Source organism: Hermetia illucens, chromosome 3, assembly GCF_905115235.1.
Source record: "Hermetia illucens chromosome 3, iHerIll2.2.curated.20191125, whole genome shotgun sequence".
Taxonomy (NCBI): Eukaryota; Metazoa; Arthropoda; class Insecta; order Diptera; family Stratiomyidae; genus Hermetia; species Hermetia illucens.
In genome coordinates, this window is record NC_051851.1 from 35,726,758 (window position 1) to 35,747,989 (window position 21,232).

General features: G+C 41.9%; 1 protein-coding gene across 10 annotated transcripts in view; it reads left to right on the plus strand.

The window, feature by feature from the left end:
• The window catches only part of LOC119651203 (collagen alpha chain CG42342), a 259,891-nt gene that overhangs the window by 109,022 nt on the left and 129,637 nt on the right, over positions 1-21,232 (plus strand). For 7 of the 10 annotated variants that reach the window (XM_038054646.1, XM_038054654.1, XM_038054644.1 and 4 more), the window contains 3 exons: positions 17,885-17,920; positions 18,064-18,135; positions 18,547-18,606. In XM_038054646.1, coding sequence (XP_037910574.1) covers positions 17,885-17,920; positions 18,064-18,135; positions 18,547-18,606 — 168 coding nt within the window. The remainder of the gene's footprint in view (positions 1-17,884; positions 17,921-18,063; positions 18,136-18,546; positions 18,607-21,232) is intronic. The other 3 variants (XM_038054648.1, XM_038054647.1, XM_038054652.1) reach the window with 1 other exon arrangement.

Genomic DNA, 21,232 nt, shown 5'->3' on the forward strand with positions numbered 1-21,232 from the left:
TGTGGTGCTAGGATAAACTTACGGAGGGCTCTGCAGCCAGTTACTCAAAATTATAGTAATATACTATTATTCACTTTATTTGAAGGGATATCGTTATTGAAGATATTGCGGAGCCTAGCCACTATATAGTGGCAGCCTCTTGATTTTTTTTCAGATTTTTCAGTTGGGCAGTGTCTGAGAATGGCCCCGTTATATAAATGATCCCTTTCGACCCCCGAACTTCCCACCTTTCCAATAAATGTCAACACTAAGACCGGCTCCCAAAAGTACTAACCGAGAACTTTAATTTGATACCCCACATGACTATATTTGATGGAAAAAAAATCTACACCCCCCTTTTGCATGTATGGGGATTCTTCATGAATGAAATTTTAATATTTCACTGGAATGTCAATTATTCTCGTTAATTATGACGTCATCATATTATTTGTATGGATTAGGATCCTGTAAGTTCGCACGAAATTGATAAGTTTGAACTGCTATTTCTTTGACACTAACAGTTGGATTTTCATGAAACTTGGCATGCGTACACACGATACTGCCCTTTATGCCTCTATGGGGGGTTTTTCAGTAAATTTCTAAAAGTTGGTAATATACTATTAGTAAGTTTATTTGTTGGTATCGGAATGGAACATATTTTGAGGCCTAGATTTCATCTAAGCGGTTTCCTGATTTTTGGGATGAATAGTTTCCGAAAATGAGTCATGTCTCACTTTAAGTGCTTACATTTTGGCTCCTTACTCACACACTTTGCAATTCACACCAAAACTAATGTCAATACAAATCGACACCTTTCATTTCATATTCTACACGACTATATCCGATGAAATTTTTTTTAAAGTCCCTTTAAACTCCACCTAAATTTGTGTCACTCGATGTATGCGTGGGATTTCATAGTTCCCATCTATCCACCAAATTTCGTTCGGATGGGTTTAGCCGTTTTGGAGAAAAGTGCGTGTGACAGACAGACAGACAGTGAATCAATTTTAAAATTTTTGTGTAAAACAAAACCTTACAAAGGAATCATTTTTTGTAACATCTTGTTGAATGGACTCTAGTCTTTCTTACTGCTTCACATCCTCCAGAGTTGTGAACTATTTGTTGGAGAGCAGCAATTAGTTCAGCTGTTTTAGAAAAGCTTTGATCTCAAAAACGTCAATCTAACTCTTCTCAAAGATTCTCAATAAGATTCCGGTCAGCACTTTGAGAAAGCCAGGTTATTTCTGCAACTTGGTTTTCATTTGGCTAATTCTGAACAAATTTGGACGTGTGCTTAGGAACGCCATTCTGTAAGAAGACCCAAACTTTCCCCATCTTGTCATGAGCATGTAACATGTGCTTTCCTGAGGCGTCACAATACATTGGCGATCTCATAACTACTTCAGAATCAATAGACAGAGAAAAGCACCCTATAATAAATGTTGTTAATGCCGAAAATTTCACACGAAACTGATATCAACCCCAGATCATTATACGTCCATCCCCATGCTTTTTTATGGGTACTTGGTTCTTGGGATCATTGTAGGCTCCACCTAGGTGGCGAACATATCTAATTCCATCAGTACCAAACAGACAAAGCTTGCTTTCGTTGCTCCACAATACGAGATCCCAATCAGTGACAGATCAATCTTTATGAGTTTTCGCAAGTTTTTTATCTAGTTTTCATATTTTTCTTCGAAATCCAAGGTTTTTTTGATGGCCGTCATCTTATTAGTCCATTTTTACTAAAAGTTATTATAATTAGGCCATATTAGTAAAAATCAATTTTTAATATTTAATAAATTATATTTTATTTAAATTTAATTTTATTTTAAAAAACAAAATTCTATTCATAAATCAATACATCTGATAAAAACTTTTAAAAATCAAATCATAAGCGGAGTGCGGATGTCGATTGCTTTTTGGATAGTTGTCAGTAGTATATAGAATTCTAGCTATTATTTTTTTTATATGACATTCTGCTGTCCACTCATGGCACTCTGCTCTCCACTTCTGTGGCGAGGTCTAAACTGAGTGGAGAGCGCCGGTGGCTTCATCTGTCCGCTCGCATTTGCAACATTCAAAATAAATTTCGAATGCCGCGAATCCTGCCGCGCCACAAATTGTTTCACAACGACAAAAGACGCTGAGCAGCTGGTGTCGATATTTTAACATTGTAAAATTCAGCAGCTTCTTTTGAACATGTTTACTATTTTTGTGCAGATTGTCTCGTGCAGCGTTAACCAAGGATCTGCGCATTGATTTGGTTAAGTTAGTTAGATATCTCCTTTTGAATGATGTACCGTACCCCTTTCCTTCCGTTTTTAAGGTTTTGTGTAAACACAAAACCTTATTAAAATCGGTTTACTGTCTGTCTGTCTGTCCGTCTGTCTGTCTGTCTGTCCGTCACACGCATTTTTCTCGGAGACGGTTATAGCGATTGACAGCAAATTTGGTAGAAAGGTGGGAACTGTGAACGCTCACGCATACAGTCAATTACATCCTTTTCAGTCGAATTTGAGGGGGGGTCCCCATACATGCAAAAGGGGGGTGTACAATTTCTTTTCATTAAATATAGTCATGTGGGGTATCAAATTAAAAGTCTCGATTAGTACTTTTCAAAGCCGATCTTAGTTTTGACATTCGTTGGAAGGGTGGGGAGCGCGGGGAGTTGAAAGAGATCACTTCTTCAAGGGGCCATTCTCAGAAACTACCAAATCGAAAAATCTGAAAAATTCAGGAAGCTGCCACTATATGGTGCCTGGGCTCCGAAATACCTTCTATGCCGATATCTGTTTAAATAAAGTTAATAATAGTATATTACTACAATTTTTTGTAATTGGCTGATAACCCCCCTTAAGTTCATCCTAGTACCATAAAAATTTTGCAGTGATATAGGCTATAATATAGAGCATAATCTTACCAAGTTTGGTGGAAATCGCACTATTACTAACAAAGTTATAATACCTCAAATTTGTTGCTTCTTTGAAAATTGAAGACTATGAATGTCAGTATCACCCGAAAGTGGATACACTCACATAATATATGGATATATTATGTGCTACGTACTAAGAAATACACAAAACCTTTCGTACCTGAAGCGTCCAGCTTCCGGTTTCCCGACTTGTTTATGGACTCTCCATGGCGCAGATTTTGTGATACCAAAAAGCAGTCCGACTTCTCATAAATTGTTACCATTCTCGATTGCACTTATCGTTAGTTCCTTTATCTCATTTGAAAGTGCTTTAGTATGGGGCATCTTTTAGAAAATGTAATATCCAAAGGTTTCCCAAGTTTTGACAGGTTAAAAATTTTTGTTGAATTTTGTTTTAGAAGCATTTGATTCTTTTCACAGAGAAGTTTCCAAAGTTTTGACCACTACTGTAGCTACAAATCCAACATATTCCTTCTTATTTTTCCAAACTACAAGACATACGTACATATTACAGCCATAGATATTATCCTCACCCTAAAGAAACAAACTGCCTATTTCCGTATACTGTACATATATATATATACGTATATAAATTGATCGTACCCATATTCCCGATTTACTTCATGCGCAAAAGCATACATATGTACATATATAGTACGTATATTAAATACGGCTGGTTTAATTTACAAATATATCTATCTGAATTAGACACTACCCGCAAACTTCATTAGCACGCATATACTATATACCTACACACATACACACATGTCTGTTTGGGGTAATTGATATTCATATACAAATGACTAAAAAACAAGAAATAATTCCTTGCGACCCCATTCGGGGGCGCAAAGAAACCCCATTCATGTGCACTTACTTCATTGTGGTATTGACGAATTGATATGTTACGATGACGTCATACACGTTGTAGCATTCACGAAATTCACAAAAAATGGCAAAGTTTCACTCCCTATAACAATGTTAAAAATATTTGGATTTTTTACAAACCAAACTATGCATTATGTTATCCCTTACACCCATGCCAAATTTTGTACTTCTGGGGTGGACATAAGGGGTTTGCTGCGTAAATTTCTAAAATGTAGAAATATACTGTTATTAGTTTTACTTGTTCAGATATCGGAACCGGATGCATTTTGAGACCTAGATTTCGTATAGATGCATCACTGGTATTTTTTTTCAGATTTTTCAGTTGGATAGGTTCTGAGAATGATACCTGTTACACTTCTTGATGGCTATATTTTGAGCCGTCACTCCAATATATTTCACCTAATATCAAATATGGAACCGGTTTCGGAAAGTACTAATCGAGCCCTTTCATTCGATACCCCACATGACCACATTTTATGAAAAAAAATTGTGCACCCTCCATTCACATGTATGGGAAGCCCCCCTCAAACTTAACACAAAATGGCGCCACTTGCTATATGTAAGGGGAAGAATAGATCACACACTTTTACCAATTTTCGTGACAATCGGAGTAGCCGTTTCCGAATAAATCGGGTGTTACAGACAGACTGACAGACATATAGGCGGACAGACAGACATCGACAAATGATAAAGTTTTGTGTTTACACAGAAGAGACACGGTGTTAGGCTTATTCATATTTTTGATTGCTTTCTCGTTTCACTTCATTGTGAGTTTCGGTGTGCTCAACTCGGGAGATATAGTGTCTGCCCCAGGTGTATGGGACACTGGAGGATGCAGGATACTAATATGGTGAACTAAATTGCCACTGCATATTTATATAGAAGCAGCTTACTGAAAAATCTCTGAAAACTCGAGAGCGGCGCATATGGAGCGGTCGTCATTAACAAGATTCCCGCCTTAAATGGTGGAACCTGGAATCCACTATTCGTTTCTTCATCAATTTTAGCCCCATGATGAAGGGTGACTAGGAAGCTGACGAAGGAATGTCTTTACCAATATGCAGCATTTCTTCTTTTGCTCTTTCTCTTTAGCTTCCTTCAGGTTCTCCAATGCATTCTTTCCAATTTTAAAATTATTTATTTTATTTTTATTTTTTCGACCACCTTGCACTTTTTTCCAAAACTTTAAAATCGATTTCCATTTAAACATTGAAAATTTGAATGAAGCAATTTTCTAACATTACGAAGAGATTGCTGCTGCATATTATTGAATGCAATCCTAGCACTTGTTTCTGGCTAATGGGAAACATTGTACATGCGTAGGCCGAGCTCTGACTGAGACCCGTTCAGATTCGACAGCTGAAAAGAATGCAGTCTCATATTCGAAGTAAGCCCTTTGTGTTCATTTGAGTGTCTCTTTTTCAATATAGATGTTTAGCGTTAAAAGTCTCGGTAATTGTTAGACTTGGATTTCTTTGCAATTTACATCAAATGAGTGTTGTTGTTTCATGAAATGCAATCAGCAAGGAGTTAAAAGTTTTCCTCACCTACTTTCATCTCGTCCCTGAGGCGTTCTGTGCTGAGGTATTTTTAGAGTATGTTTTAATAGAGTGGATTTCTAATTTATGTGCAGTAAATCTAGGCAGCATTATCGGTGACATTTTTAATCAATTAACTTACACTGGCGATTATATGTTGTTGCGCGATAGTCTGCAGCTGCGACGGATACTCAAGAGCGCGTTTGGCTTTTGGAAGTTGTTTTAGCCGCTGCTGTTCGTGCATCCTCCCCAAGGTATCATTCGACGCAATTCTGTGGTCTGCAACGCGGCCATGATTCCGGCCTGAGCGTCTTGTTTCCTTTCAACACCAGAAATTTGTTATGCTAAAAATGGAAGTTGTCTTAGATATATCCGCTTGTAATCGATAGATTCCGGAACCGTTCAACCGATTGCCATGAAAATTGGCATATAAACGTAGTTTTTATTGGAGAAGAATTGTATGCTATATCATCATCATCAACGGCGCAACAACCGGTATCCCGTCTAGCCCTGCCTTAATAAGGAACTCCAGATATCCCGGTTTTCCGCCGAGGTCCACCAATTCGATATCCCTAATAGCTATCTGTCATACTGACCTACGCCGTGGCTCCATCTCAAGCAGGGTCTGCCTCGTCTTCTTTTTCTACCATAGATATTGCCCTTATAGACTTTGCGGCTGGATCATTCTCATCCATATGGATTAAGTGACCCGACCAACGTAACCTATTGAGCCGGATTTTATCTACAACCCGACGGTCATGGTATCACTCATAGATTTCGTTGTTATGTAGGCTTCGAAATAGTCCATCCTCATGTAGGGGACCAGAAATTCTTCGGAGGATTCTTCTCTTCTTTCTTGCTAAGAACCCAAGTCTCCGAGGAATACACGAGGACTGGCAAGATCATTGTCTTGTACAATAAACGCTTTGACCCTGTGGTGAGACGTTTCAAGCGGAACAGTTTTTATAAGCTGAAATAGACTCTGTTGGCGGCCAAGAACCTTGTGCGGATTTCATCGTCATAGCTGTTATCGGTTGTGATTTTCGACCCTAGATAGGAGAAATTATCAACGATCTCAAAGTTGTAGTCTCCTATCTTTATTCTTTCCGTTTGACCAGTGCGGTTTGATGTTATTGGTTGGTTGGTTTTCGGTGCTGACGTTGCCACCATATATTTTGTCTTGCGATCATTGATGTGCAATCTAAGATCTCGCACCGCCTGCTCGATCTGGATGAAGGCAGTTTGTACGTCTCGGGTCGTTCTTCCCATGATGACAATATCGTCAGCATAGGCCAGTAGTTAGACGGACTTAAAGAGAATCTTACCCTTGCATTTACCTCAGCATCACGTATCACTTTCTCGTTAAAGAGGACGCATGATAGAGCATCCCCTTGTCTTATACCGTTGTTGATGTTGAATGGTCTCGAGGGTGATCCTGCTGCTTTTATCTGGCCTCTCACATTGGCCAGGGTCAGCCTAGCCAGTCTTATTATGATAATTTCGTTGGGATACGGAATTCTCTCATGGCCGTGTACAGTTTTACCCTGGCTATGCTATCATAAGCGGCCTTAAAGTCGATGAAAAAATGGTGCAACTGATGTCCATATTCCAACAGTTTTTCCATCGCCTGCCGCAGAGAGAAAATCTGATCTGTTGCTGATTTGCCTGGAGTGAAGCCTCTTTGGTGTGGGCTAATGATGTTTTGGGCGTATGGGGCTATCCGACCTAGCAAGATAGCGGAGAATATCTTATAGATGGTATTCAGCAACGTGATACCTTTATAATTGTTGCATTGTGTGTTATCTCCCTTTTTATGTATGAGACAGATAATGCCTCTTTGCCACTCGTCAGGCATTGATTCGCTGTCCCTCGCCTTCAGTATAAGTTGATGAACCACTTGGTGTAATTGGTCGCCTCCATATTTAACCAATTCGACTGTAGTTCCATCGGCTTACGGTTTTTAAGGCGATGAATTGCACGGTCCGTTTCTTTTATACTTGGTGGTAGCAATATTTGTTCGTCGTCTTCAGTTGGCGGGACATCCAACTTTCCGATGTTCTGATTGTTTAGTAGTTCATCAAAGTACTCAACCCTTCGCTCCTATATGCCCATTCTGTCGGAAATCAGATTTCCCTCTTTGTCTCTACAGGATCAGCATCGCGTACATGCATGGTGCGGTTGCTCCCTGTACTTTTCGAGTTCACAGATCTGTCGGTTCTCATAGGCTTCCTTTTTCTGTCTGTGAAGTCGCTTCTCCGCTCGCCGGAGTTCGTGATAAGTCTCCGCACGTGCCCGTGTCCTTTGAGAATGCAACATTACTCGGTATGCAGCATTCTTTCGTTCCGTTGCTAGCTTACATTCATCGTCAAACCTGCCGTTCCGACTCTTTTTGCGGCTGGGGCCAAATATGTTTGCGGCCGTATTTATGATAACGTTCTTCAGGTGATTGTGAAGATCATTTGTTGATGCTTCATCTCCAGGATCTCTGTTGACTGCGGTTATTGCGGTATCCATTTCCCTCTTATAGGTTTTGAGAAGAAACCGTAAAGCCGCTATCGCTTCACTCTTATAGGTGTTGGGGATGGCTTCAGTGTTAACTATTACCTGATTGTCAGAGGGGATGCTGGGTGGCGTTGTTATTCGAGCTCAGAGCACCATGCCAACGAGATAGTGGTCCGAGTCTATATTGGCCCCCCTATATGTTCTGACATTCATCAAGGCTGAGAGGTGGCGGCGTTCGATCAACAAGTGATCAATTTGGTTGAAAAGGTTCCCGTCTGGAGAGGCCCACGCATGTTTATGAACCGCTTTCCTCTCAAATCAGGTATTTTCAACAACCATTTCGTGTGACACTGCTAATTGAATAATCCGCAGTCCGTTATCATTGGTATCCCTATGTAAGCCGTGGGGCCCAACGTATCGTTTAAATACGGGCTCTGTCCCTACTTGGCTGTTAAAATCCCCAAGTATGATTTTGATATCATATCTGAGATAGGCTTCGAGGGTTCGTTCGCCTCGTAGAAGGTATCCTTCTCCGACTCTGCAGTCTTCTCTGTAGGGGCGAGAACGTTAATGAGGCTTATATTTCTAAATTTGCCTCGCAAGCGCAGAGTGCACAGCGGTACGCTTTTGTTTTCAAAAGCGTATAACAGGAGGTTTCATTTTTCGGCCGACTAGGAAACCTACTCCGAGCACATGGTTTACTAGATGGCCACTATAATATATGGTGTAGCGGTTCCTCTCCACGAAACTGGTCCCTGTCCAGCGCATCTCTTGCAACGCTGTTACATCAGCCCTATATTGGGACAGGGTATCGGCTTGCTGCCCCTGTTAGAGAGCGTAGTCGAGCATCAAAATGAAAGCTTCTTGAAGGGTGATGATTGGTGCTTTCAGTAGGATTCTGTGCCAACCCCGGAAGCTCAGACTTAAATTCATTGGATTTGAGTCTGTAGAATAAGCTTAAAGAGATCGCTTGTCGTCGTCGGCACTCCAATTTGACGCTGGAAAAAGTTCGTGCAGCGTCTGAAGCTTTGTAGGAAGAATGGTGGAGTTCAATTCGAATAACACTATGTACGCATACTTATTAAACTATTTTGTATCTTTTGGCATAATTTTAGCTTTGTATCTATTTAAGTTTTAATGTAATAAATTTTCACAGTACTGACGGAACTTATGGCTATACTGTGTACTTATGTGCAATTTGAATTACTGCCTTAAAACAACGCGGATCTCTACCTTAGGAGTTACTTTATTTCGTTATTTGCACTATGTGGAACAGTCTGGCATTGTAATTGAAACCAATGAATAAAATGAATGAAAGAATTTTTTTGCTGATAAGAACAACTGCCTTTACATGAAAAAGGAAGGGATAGACCATGAAAAACAACTGAATCACCGAACTTCTGAACTGATATGGAGTGGTTTGTTGGCGGTTCCAACGAGCTCCAATCTGAATAATGTCGAGAATAGTCGATACCATTACCCCCCTTTATGTTGGTTGTTCGGTTGATTGGTAGATAAGTTGCCGATATTGTTTTTGCAAAACGTTAATCAGCATCCAATGAATTATCCCGACCAGAGATCTATCAGTTGCGGTGCATTAATTATTAAAAGAAATGAGGCTGTGGTAGGATTTCAATCAGCAACAAGTAAATAATAACCAAAAGAGACCACTTTGATATGGTGTTCACCACATGGGTAAAAAGGATACATGTACACAAACAACTCGATGAGTTGTATCCCATTCGGTTCAGGTCCTACCAAGCCCGCGTTCTTGCGTGCATCATATATAATTTTCGTCACAACCCCATGTTCAGGCTCCATTGCTGTAGACAAAAACGCTCTTAGTGGTGTAATTAAGCTCTTACTGCTGGTTTTCATACAAAATGTTATTTCCAACTGCAATTTGAGATTTCAAACTTTCAGACAGGGATATTAACCACTTCATGATTTCGGCTTAAGAGTGTACCACGTTTAACAGTTGTAGATTATCCTTTCACATATGTGGTACCACACTTTATATTTCGTCCTCGCTTAAATTCCGGCGAAATGCATGGCAATGCATTAAAAAGAGTAATCGCATCCCCTTGGGGAGATTTGGAGTTACATTTATCCCCGCCTTACCAAAATGTTTGTATCAGGATTGATTAACATTTAAGAACTTACCAAAAGTATGGAAAATTTCGAAGTTTAAAAATAGTCCAGCCAAATGTCAGGAAAATTCTCCATGGAACAGTTGTTCGCTTTCTGGCTAACTTTTGTTGGAGCCAACAGTCCTCGGTTTATATCCGTTAATCTTCCATTGGGCTTATGTGGAAATTTGCATTACCATTAGTTGGACAAATTGAAATTGTGTTTCTCTTGACCGGATTGGCATACATTACGAGCCCAACGGGAGGTGGGTTGGTGAGAAATTTGCATAATTATCCGCAGAAGGCTTGTTCCCCAGGACGCAACAAGTTTACACTCTATTGAACGGCTGACCACATACTCGGATGATAATTATCATTCGATAGGTACCTGACCAAAGTACAAAATCGTTACCATGATGATAACGTATTTGTCCACATGCCAAGCATCTTCTGGAAGGGAATAATTCTGAAATGAGATCATAATGCCAAGTACAAGTGGAATCGCAAATAAACTTGTTAGATTGAACTGGCGGTTTGGGTGCCATTCTTGAAACTGGCAGATTAGCATTTGAATGAATTACCTTAGTCGCCGAATGCTACTATGTTATGCTCAAATAAACGGAGGCGCTGGTTGAAAATCTATACGTAAAAGGATTTGCAGAAGTGGTTTAAGGCTCATGAAACCTAGACCATCTTACCTTTACGTTCCATCTTGTTTCTAAGGAAGTTCCTTTCCGTTTTTAGGATTCTCGGACTGATTTCTAACTTGCTGAGGATGAGTGGAGGTCTAAGTTAAGCGCTTTTAGAGAAAGCGATATAATTGCTGCAGACCAGTTCTCCGTGGTAGTAATTGTAACAAAATATTTTCAGGAATTTCGTTCAACCTATTTCAGTGCAACCAGCATTATTCCAATGTTATCTTTGGAAAGGGCCCTTGCAATTACTATAGATCTGGCTTTTGCATGTTGAAGGTTTATCTGGGCTATCTTAATGCTTCCCATTGGTTCCATTAGTGCTTGCGGCTCTTCTCTGATGTCGAAGTATCGTTCTTCTCACCCGACATGGTATTTTCTTTGGTATCGCTGTCCGCCTTGGACCCTGAAGGTACAGGTATAGGTCTCCCAGTTCTCCTCTCCTGTGACTCCTTTGGGATCACAGTAAGCTTTCCACCCGTGTGTGTGTCCTCCGAAATATCTTCCCTTCGTTTCTCACTGTGCCCATGCTGCCAAATGTGTAATTGATAAAGCAGTTATTACCTATAATTGCCTCCAGGGGTCGGTCGTCTACCCCAATTATGAAGAGTTTGCCTCTGCCCTCGTTCTTGTTTCTAGAAACTCTCCACAGTCGCGTGTGAAGATCTTTGTTCTAACTTAATCACCGCGCCGTCCACCAGTGTAAGACCTGGCCAAAAGCGTATGCCAGTGAACAAGAGTTCCTTACTCCATCCCTTCTCGGAGTATAGCCAGTCAAATGCCCTTCTACCTCTGAGCTACCCTGGATTTCCTTTACTTTGGGTTCGGATTTTGGGTTTCTTAGGAACATTTCTCGCTGCTCTCGTCTTCCTTCGTTTCGTTGTTGAAGGCCTAAATCTATTTATGTTGTTGATGTTAATTCGGTATCTTTATTATCATTATTTTTCCTCGCACCTTACACTGAGGATGGGAGCAACTTTTTCCCGAAATATATGCGTTAATTGAAACTTTACTAGAGCGCTGAGCTGTCGTAGTGGAAGGTCGCGGTTCAAATCTCACTGGTGGCAGAGGGGTTTGTTAGCTTGACTATATGTCGAATACCAGTCGACTCAGCTCGACAATCTCGGGCGAGCGCAATGCTGACCGCATTGCACCTAAAGTGTACTGTAGTGTGCCGTTACGGTCTTGAATGAAGCGCTCTACCACAGTTCAAGGCCCTGATCCAACTGGGTTGTTGCGCCAACGATTATTATTATTTCCTGAGTTGTCACGATCTCGGCAGATGCCGAATTTTATCTAATACTAGCACTAAGTGTCAAGCATTTAGGCTCGGACGATCTTACCTACATAAAAGATAAAGGGGCTCTGGTGGTGGTGGCCGGTGGTAGGTTAAGGGGAGAATCCGTCGAGATCTCCCCCCAACATCGAGCACGTATGCAGAATGGTGTACTTTTGGATGGTTTGAACTAGACTTATTATTATTTTTACCAGTGACCGTAAGGAGTTTCAATTTAATTTTTAATTTTTCCTCGTCGTTTTTGTTTCTGTTAAGTGTTTCTAGAAACGCATAATGACCGACCTCTATGAAGAAAATGTATAAATTCCACCCATTTTAGCTTGGGCTCTTGGGATTTTTTCATATGATAGGTATTGATCTGCCCAACACTGCAGAAACGTGTGGTGTTGTTCACTTCAGAAAGAGTCTCGTTTTATTTGGACTTTTATCTTCGTTCTTGGATACCCTGCTGCGGAGGCTGACAATCTCCCATAGTGGAAACAAGCGGGGCTGGTGTGATGACGAAGATATTGCTGGCTTTTCCTTGTAAGGGTGCGGACAGCAATTGAAGATAGTAACTAACTTATACTTGACTCCTTTACTACTATTGCATCATCACGGTTTTTAAATGTATAACATCCAATAAAATTCCGCCTTTTATGGAAAAAAATATATAGTCATTGTAACATGCAGATACGGACTCCTCCTCTAAACAAAAGACAAATCATTGCGTGCTCCCTGCCATCTCAAAGATAATAGCTTAAATAATCCTTGAACGCCATTAAGAAACATTTGGAAAGACTGATCCACAGGGAGCAGGCTGATTTCCGTTCTGGATCCCTCTGTATTCATCACATTATCATCCTGCGATCATTTTGAAACTGCACAGAGTTTAAACCTTGCTATCCTCTGCTTGATAGCGTGAACAGGGAATGTATGTATCTGGTGTGCTCTACGCATTCAAAAGCAACTATTGGCTATTTTCAGAGCGAGATATGAGGTAAAATGCCAGAAGAATTTTAAGATCCAGGCGGAGTCCACTGGGGTTGCGTTTTTTCGCCGATATTATTTCTTGTTTTATCGGCGACGTTCTTTATGCTGCTTTATCTGGAGCAAGTAGAGGAGTTCAATACATCTTGACGTTTTCCTCAAACTCCTCGGTACGCTGATAATATTTATTTACCCTCTCGCCTGGTTATCGGCCTTATCCAATTGGCGGTGGATTTAGAAAGGGGTACAAGTAGAGTCAAGGTTCTCAGCCTAACGGATCCCCGTAATCGTCCTATCTGCATGAACGGGGAGAACATTCAAAGCGTTGACTTGTGTATCTAGGAACCGTCCTTCATGCCGACGATGGCACCGAACTGGATCTTGCTCGACACATTAACAGCGTTAGATCCGCTGTCGCTGCCTTGTTTAAAATCTAGAAATGAAGTTATCTCAATACCAAGGTCAAGTTAAGTTCGTTTTGTTGCTAATGTTACTGTTACTAAAAAGCTGACTGCGACGCGCCATCGCGGTACGCTAGTCTGATACTACTTCAAACAAAAAAACTTGGTCAGATCATAGGCCAGTTACTTATGGAGGATGTGATCGAAAGGTGGATGTGCAGTGGATAAGTCTCACATTAACGAGGGACGACAATTTGGCATTCGCGCCAGAGGCCGACGAGTGGGTCGCTCCAAGAGCATTTGGTGCAGAATAGTGTAGGAGGAATGTAGGGTTCTCGAGAAGTCCCGGAAGGGGTTGAAGCGTTTTTAGCGTACGATGTACGATACACACCCGTAGGTGTGGTTGGCGCGCTATGTCGCATGAAGTGGTGAAAGGCAACCGTATATCTTGCATCGGTTGCAATTTTTGAACCTGTGCCGCTTCGCATTACAAAATTTCACAGTTCTTTTCACTTTCATATACTCGAGGAGAACGATCAAACCCGAACCTGCAAGGGACTTAACTGAAGTGGCTCTTGGCACGAAGTCTCACCGGAGGTTATCTGGTACCGTTGGAACCGGGATGGGCCCTAAGGGTAAATATTCCTGGAGAATTCCTGAGAGATGTGCTCTCGGCCTGATTATTTGTGGGAGTTTTATGGTGTTTGTGGTTGTGCAAATGTCGCGGACAAAGTTTCTCCTCAATCGTGGACTTTCGCTGTAAAACTCTGGCGCAATATTCCTTAGTTGCGGTAGAGGTGTTAGATACGCTTCACATCTATTGGTATGGATGCAGAGCCTCCACTCATTATAAACCAGTACCGCTGTGGGACTTATGGGAGCTCGGATTGTGGTCGCCAAATCATTATACCTAATCGACCCACATTAGTTTCATATCGTTTTCACTAAGAAGAGTGATAGTCGTCCTGTGGATACAGGGACATCATCTGAAGCTGAACGGCCTCTAAATGAGCAGGGAGGTAAGTGACTAGTTATGAGCATTGATAAGCGGACACTCGTTCGAGTGTGGCACGAGTGTTGCTAGTGATTGCTCTGCTTAAGTCCGCTCTCAGGAAAGGGAGGGAGTGAAAGAAGAAGCAGAGCTGCCCTAAAGAAGAAGATTAAAAATCCAGAAGTGAGTCAGACGATCTGGCCGAGGGCAGGCAAATAGCTCGGAAACTTGTCGGTATCCTGCCTAAGAGTTATGCTTCACTACTTCTTGCCGAACCGGGGTGTACTGCCAGAACTATGCATTCCGGAGACTTCTAGCCGGGCATGTACCCTATCTACCCCGCAATGGTAGCTAGCTTTAATGCCCCCTACTAATTGCCATGTCGCTCAGACTGCTGTAGTTGAACTGCGCTAGGGCATTTGTCGGGAAGCACGATCACGTTAGCACATGTGTGAGCATAGCATTAGCGTTGCGATGTTGCAGGAAGCTTAGACAGCCAACGGCTGCATCAGGGGCTTCACTGTAGATATGCGTTTTAAATACCTCGGGTCAACGCTATCAGCCAATGGAGAGCTGCGTTATGAAATTGCTTCACGCATTAACGCAACCTGGATGAAGTGGCGTTCCACAACTGGTGTCCTTTGTGATCGACGTATCAACGAACGTCTCAAATCTAAAATTTACCGCAATGTCGTCCGTCCAGTCGCTCTCTATGGTTCTGAGTGTTGGCCGACCATAAAAGACAATGAACGGCGTCTCGCGGTAATGGAGACGAAGATGCTACGTTGGACTAGTGGCGTCACACGTTTAGATCACATCCGAAATGAGGATATCCGCGATCGTTATGGGGTTGCACCGATCGTGGAAAAGTTGCGAGAGAGGCGTCTTCGATGGTATGGTCACGCAATTCGTGCAAACGAGAATTCACTTGCAAAGATTGGTCTGAACATCAAAGTCGATGGTAAACGACCAAAAGGCAGACCTAAGCAACGGTGGCTTGATACGCTGGATGGGGATTTGAAAGCCTCGAGATTGCACCCAGATCAGGCATTCGATAGAGCCAAATGGCGAAGCCGATCACGACGAGCCGACCCCGCTTGTGGGCGGGACAAAGGCTGAAGAAAAAGAAGAAGATGCGAGGGTTCACTACTAGTGAAGGTGCTGAAGGTCAGTGAAGGTGATGGTTGCCATAAATAATACACATCTAGATTGCGCCTTTGTTGAGAATCTCACTAATGGGTAGGGCCTACGTATTTCATTCATGGGGCCTTTGGGACGGTGATTTTACATAAGCCTGTACTATCAGCCTACAGGAGACGTGAAGCAGGACATCACGTACCTGGATGAAGTGGTTTCGCGTCTGAAGGCGGTCTCCTCTATGTGAAACAGCAAAGTTTCCCAGCTTACTTACCGTCAAATACGTTTGATTGTAATTGGCTGAATATGTTGGGTGGATGGAGGATTTCCGAGATACGAGCATTTGGTGTCTCCTGACGATCGTGCTAAAGGGAGAGGAGAGAAAATTCCCCCTCCTGACGGAGCATGGTAACTTGAATGAAATCTTTTCTCGCGGGACTTTGCCTCATTTTTGGGCAGACTCAGAGGACTGGTTTCATTCCCTATGTGACTGTATAGCGTACTTTGACATCCGCATTGTAAACGACACACATACTGAACGGTGTTTCCGAACGCGTGTGTTGCCTTTCGACGAAGGAGGAATATCCTTGACGCCGCTTCACCTGCAGTATTATGGGCAAATGGTCATAAGGGGCATGGTGGACAGCCACCAGTCTCTTGTGTTTTGTATTAGTCTTGCCTTGTGATGACTTATGTGCTATGTTGCACACAGAGTTGTAATTGATTGGCGGAAAGGTTTCGTTGCCGTTCTCTACGGCGGAATGATTCCAGTCAACCCGTTGTTAAGTGCCGTCCCCAGGCACTCAAGGCGGCCCGGGCTGGTTGAGAGTATATTTTCCGAGAGAATTCCTTATACGAGTTTCTTGGCGGTTGCACCTAAATCGTGCCTAAAGCTCAAGAGTGGAGTTGCGCTGGACAACTCGGGCGCCGTACTCCTTAGAGGTATTAGATATACCTCATATCCATTGGTATGAATGTTGAGCCTGCACTTAGTGTAAACTTGTACCGCTGTGGGAGCTATGGCGGCGATCTGATTCTGGTCTTCAAATCAATCGGTGTGCAAAAAGGACCGTGGGATTATGCGTACACGGCAGGTACTCACGTTCAATTCTGAAGCGTAAAAAAAGTTATCGCCATAATTTTTCCTCAAGATACTCCTGTGAACAAGTTCTAGTTCACCTTTGCGAATGAATTGATCATGCTTGGTTCTAGTTGTGGAGAGATTATCCTTTTTTTCTCTTGCACGATAACGCATCAGCGCATACCGTGACAATTAACAGTCACCTGACGAACTCGCCTGAATTGAGTCCTTCTGATTACTTCCTGCTCCCCAAATGAAAGATGAAGTTCAAAACGGACTATCTTGCGTTGATAGACTAGATATAAGAAATGTTAACAAAGACGTTAAACAGCATTTCAAAACAGGAGTTTTTAAAAGGCATGAAAAGTTTTTAAGAATATGCCAGCACATATTACCTCCTGGGTGGGACTATTTCATATAGAACTTTTGTTGAACACATTTTTGTACTTTTTGCGTCTTCCATACCCGCAGTCTTAACAATTATGGGATACTCCGTGTATAATTTGAGGTTTTCATTTCCTTATCAAGTTGTTCTCATAGAGCTTCTTATAATTTTCACATTTTTTTCTATGTTGTGTATCGTGATCCTGTACTGTCAGGACGAGACGCGGGAATTTCTCCCAGGCATTTAAAAAAAAACTGAAATTTGATAGAACTTAAAATCGAGTCTTTATTAGACCACGACAAGCTCGGTAGTAGTTTTTACGGTGACTTAAAATTCAAACTAAAACTAATCCCGATAGATGAAAACATGCTACTTTTGCGAAAATTAAGGATTCTTAGCATTCCACATATCTTCCATAAACTCTGATGCTATTCTGATTGCATTGTCATGGTGAGAGCTCCTTGTTGATTCCAATTAGCTCGACAGAACAACGAGGGATAATATCTTCCCCTGTCCATATTTTCCTTCAGGCGGAGATGATGAAGGATCCTCCATTGTGGAGAGCGTCTATGGTCCACAAAAGCCGCACTTATTAAATGATAAAGCACCACTAGACTCTGTCGTTTCTTTTAATTCCGCTCCCTTTTCATCATATTTATTTTCGAGCTGCAAGGGCTGCAGGATATGAAAGGATATCCCGTGCAACCGAGAAAACCACAATGCATGGAGTGTTTTTTTTTCAGGGATTTGTCCTCGGACTAACAATACATTGCATTTAACTGTCATTAACACTAGTCCAACGCCACATTCACATATCACACAAATTAACAATTTACTCGTAATTGGTTTTGGAGTTTTCGCTAATTTAAAATTCAACTGAAATATTTATTTAGCCATTTACTTCCTACACGGCAAAGGATGTGCACTAATGAAGCAATTTTTCCAATGTTTGTGTTTATGCAGGGTCCCATCGGACTGGACGGGCCAAAAGGCGACGCTGTAAGTATCCAAACAAACCAACCGAGGGGACATACGTCCTTGCGGTGAATACATTCACAGCTACAAGGATAGTATTCGGCTCCTCGGTCTAATTGATTTTAAGTAGCCTGTGGGCAGTGAATGAAATCCGAACCTAATTGCAGGGCAAACCCGGTGATAAGGGTCAAAAAGGTGACGTAGGACATCCCGGAATTGATGTGTTTCAGACAGTCAAGGTAATTTTGGTGTTTTTGGGTGTTTTGTGAGCATAACATTTTCTAATTATTTTCGAGTACCCTTTTAATTTACTTCCCGTTCCGTCCCCCTTCCCGCTTGCCCTCTTCCGCTATTTTCCGCCCCAATCTCATATTTTTCTACTCTAATGGATTTCATCGTCCTTTTCATTGCTCCCGTTTCTTCCCTCTCATATTTCATTTCTGCTTCTTCTGCGGTTGGGCGCCTGTTTGGCGTGAACGTTACGCAATGTCCTTTATGGCTTTAATTGTGCTTCACCATTTTTTTTTTAAATCACAAAAATTGAAATTGGCATTAAGTCGGAATCCTATTGAAGAACTTTGATTTTTTCCTGTTTTTGCTCTTTCACTGGCTGCCGGCTGGGCATTGTGATTTTTGGAAACGGATTAAAGAGATCGGTGACCACGTTACGCGGAGGTTCGCTGGGAATCGCGGAAATCGTGGCTGTGAAGGTAGGCCCCGTCTGAAATTGGCAGGTGGAATAGAATTGGTAGATTGAGTGTTTCCGTAAAAATTGGATACAGTAGTTAATTAGCTTTCGGTGCTTTTTTTGTTTGGGTAAACAGCTCAATTAATAATATTGACGTTGGTGTTTGTAGATTTTTCCGTAGTTGATTCTAATCCCATGGTATTGTGTTTTTCGTCCTTTTGTGTTTCGATGTTGTGATTTTAATAGGATTCAGGTGTAGCGATGTTGTTGCCCAGCGTACTGAAAATTAAATTTAATTGGAAGAGCTCCTGGCAACAAATCAAATGGTTCAAACGCACAGACCAAGTAAGTAAGCGATATTTGTGTATTGTCAAGCAGATGTTGTGGTAGCTTGTCGGGATTGTAGTATATTGTCCTATTATTTGTACCTTTTTGTTCAAAAAGGAAAAATCTAATTAATAATTGTTATCGTATCCTTTTTAATTTGGAAAATTGAATACAGATATTCAAGCTTCAACATATTGTTATTTATTTATTTATCATTTAATTCAAATGTGCAGTAAACAGATGATTTCCTAAGAGAGTATTGCACACACGTACAAACTGCAAGCGGTTACATTCACGTAGGGTGAAGTGGGGTGATATCCAACACGAAGTGATGTGCAACACTATTGATATTTGGCATTAGACGCAGGCTGCTTCGCTGCGCCTAAAACAAGTGAAATTTTCCAAGCTAAAAGTTTTTATTGTATGTCAAGTTTTTCGTTATTTTCTGAGTTCTTTTCACTTATCTTATAGGTAAATGTGTTTATACTATTTATTTATCGAATACACCCTCGGACACCACCTTGCCGTGGTAGGGGAGCTTGTGGTAGTTTACTACTACACTAAGAGTGTCCGAAAACACATGAAGATGGAAACAAAGGATTGTAACTCTCCAAGTGGTAAGAAGTCACAGACTTCGAATGTACCCGCGACTCTGAGAAATCATGCGTGGCCGAGGCACCTAATTCATGTTCCCCCATGGACAAATCTGTGGAAAACAGGCTCTCCACTTCAGTGGAAAACCTACACCCGGAGTCTACTTCGCGGTCAGCCAAAAAGGATAGTACAGGAACTTTCTTAACGAGAGAAACTGGAAATCTGTCTACGCCCGGCCGGTCGGTGACACTGTTACCTATCTCTTTTAAAATACGGGGGAGGAAGACTCGGCAGAGGAAACTTCAACCACAAAGGAGAAGGGACTACAGGCTTGCCTGTCAGAACCCTCTCCTCCGCCTGCGCCCGGAAAAACGGAAGAAAGGGAAGCTGGTGATGTGGAGGCAACTGGTCTAACGCAGGGCAGGCTTCTAGCCGACTACAACGGAGGGCACTGCGAAAGAAGGCGAATTTTCTTGGGAATGAGGACATTGACGTTGCTACATCACCAAGTGGGGCGATATCCACAGAAATGGGTCGCAAGGAAGCGGAACTTTTGGTGGAAGATGCGGAGAAGCTGATAACCCCAGTGAGATCCGCACTGAACGCAGTAGACTTTTCAGTTAGCGGCGGCTTTCATATTAGACTGCACTTATGGCTACAAACATAAGAGTTAGTCAAATCAACCTACAGCATGGCAAAGCTTCTTCCTGTCTACTGACGGTAAGACGGGCAAAGTTGCAGGACTGTCCTTATATATTTCTGGTTCAAGGGCCATGGGTTCGTTTTAACAGAATCTGTGGTATTGGATCCGTCAAGGGGACTAGGATCTTCTTCGATGAAAGATCCTTGAGACGGAGGGCCTGCGTTTTGATGTCAAAATTGTTAGTAGCAACCATGCTGAGGCAATTCTGTTCCCAGGACCTTGTTGCGGTCAACTTACAATACCAGGTTAATGGTAAGAGAAAAACACGTCTGCCTACTTACTCTATGATTGTGCCCTCCGCCGACGTAAGAACTAAGGGATCTAGTAGTGTATGCAGAATCAAATGGCCTTGAACTTTAGATTAGATTTAGGTTGCGATGCGAACGCTCAGCATATTTATTGGGGCAATATCAAATGTAATCCTAGAGGAGAGAAGCTGTTTGATTTTATCACTGCAGCTGGTCTGATTATCGTGAATGTAGGGTGTGCCCCCACGCTCGTGGGGCAAGAAGAAATGAAGTAATTGACCTAACAATCTGCACTTCAAAGTGGTTAGAGTTGATTAGAAACTGGCGAGTACTAGATGGAGTTTAACACTGCGAGAGCGGTTGTTACCAAAGAAAAGGCGAGAGCTGCTATACAATCATTTGAACAAAGGAAATGGTATGGATGGCATCTACCCAGCGATGCTAAAGGAGGGTATAGAGCACTTAGAGCAACTTCTTAGAAATATTTTTCGAGGATGTCTTGCTCTGGGCTACGTGCCTTCCGCAGAAAGTGAAGGTGGACTTCATACCAAAACCTGGGAAAGATAACTATTCTAATCCAAAGAACTTCAGACAAATCCGTCTAACATCATTTTCGCTGAAATGTCTGGAGAGACAGTTTGAGCGTTACATTCGCGAGAAAGCGCTAAAGTCGGACCCTCTAAATGAAAACCAACGTGGAAAGTCCTGTGAGTCTGCTCTTCATTCTTTGGTTTCAACGATAGAGGATGCAACTCTGAAGGGTGAGTACCCGATGG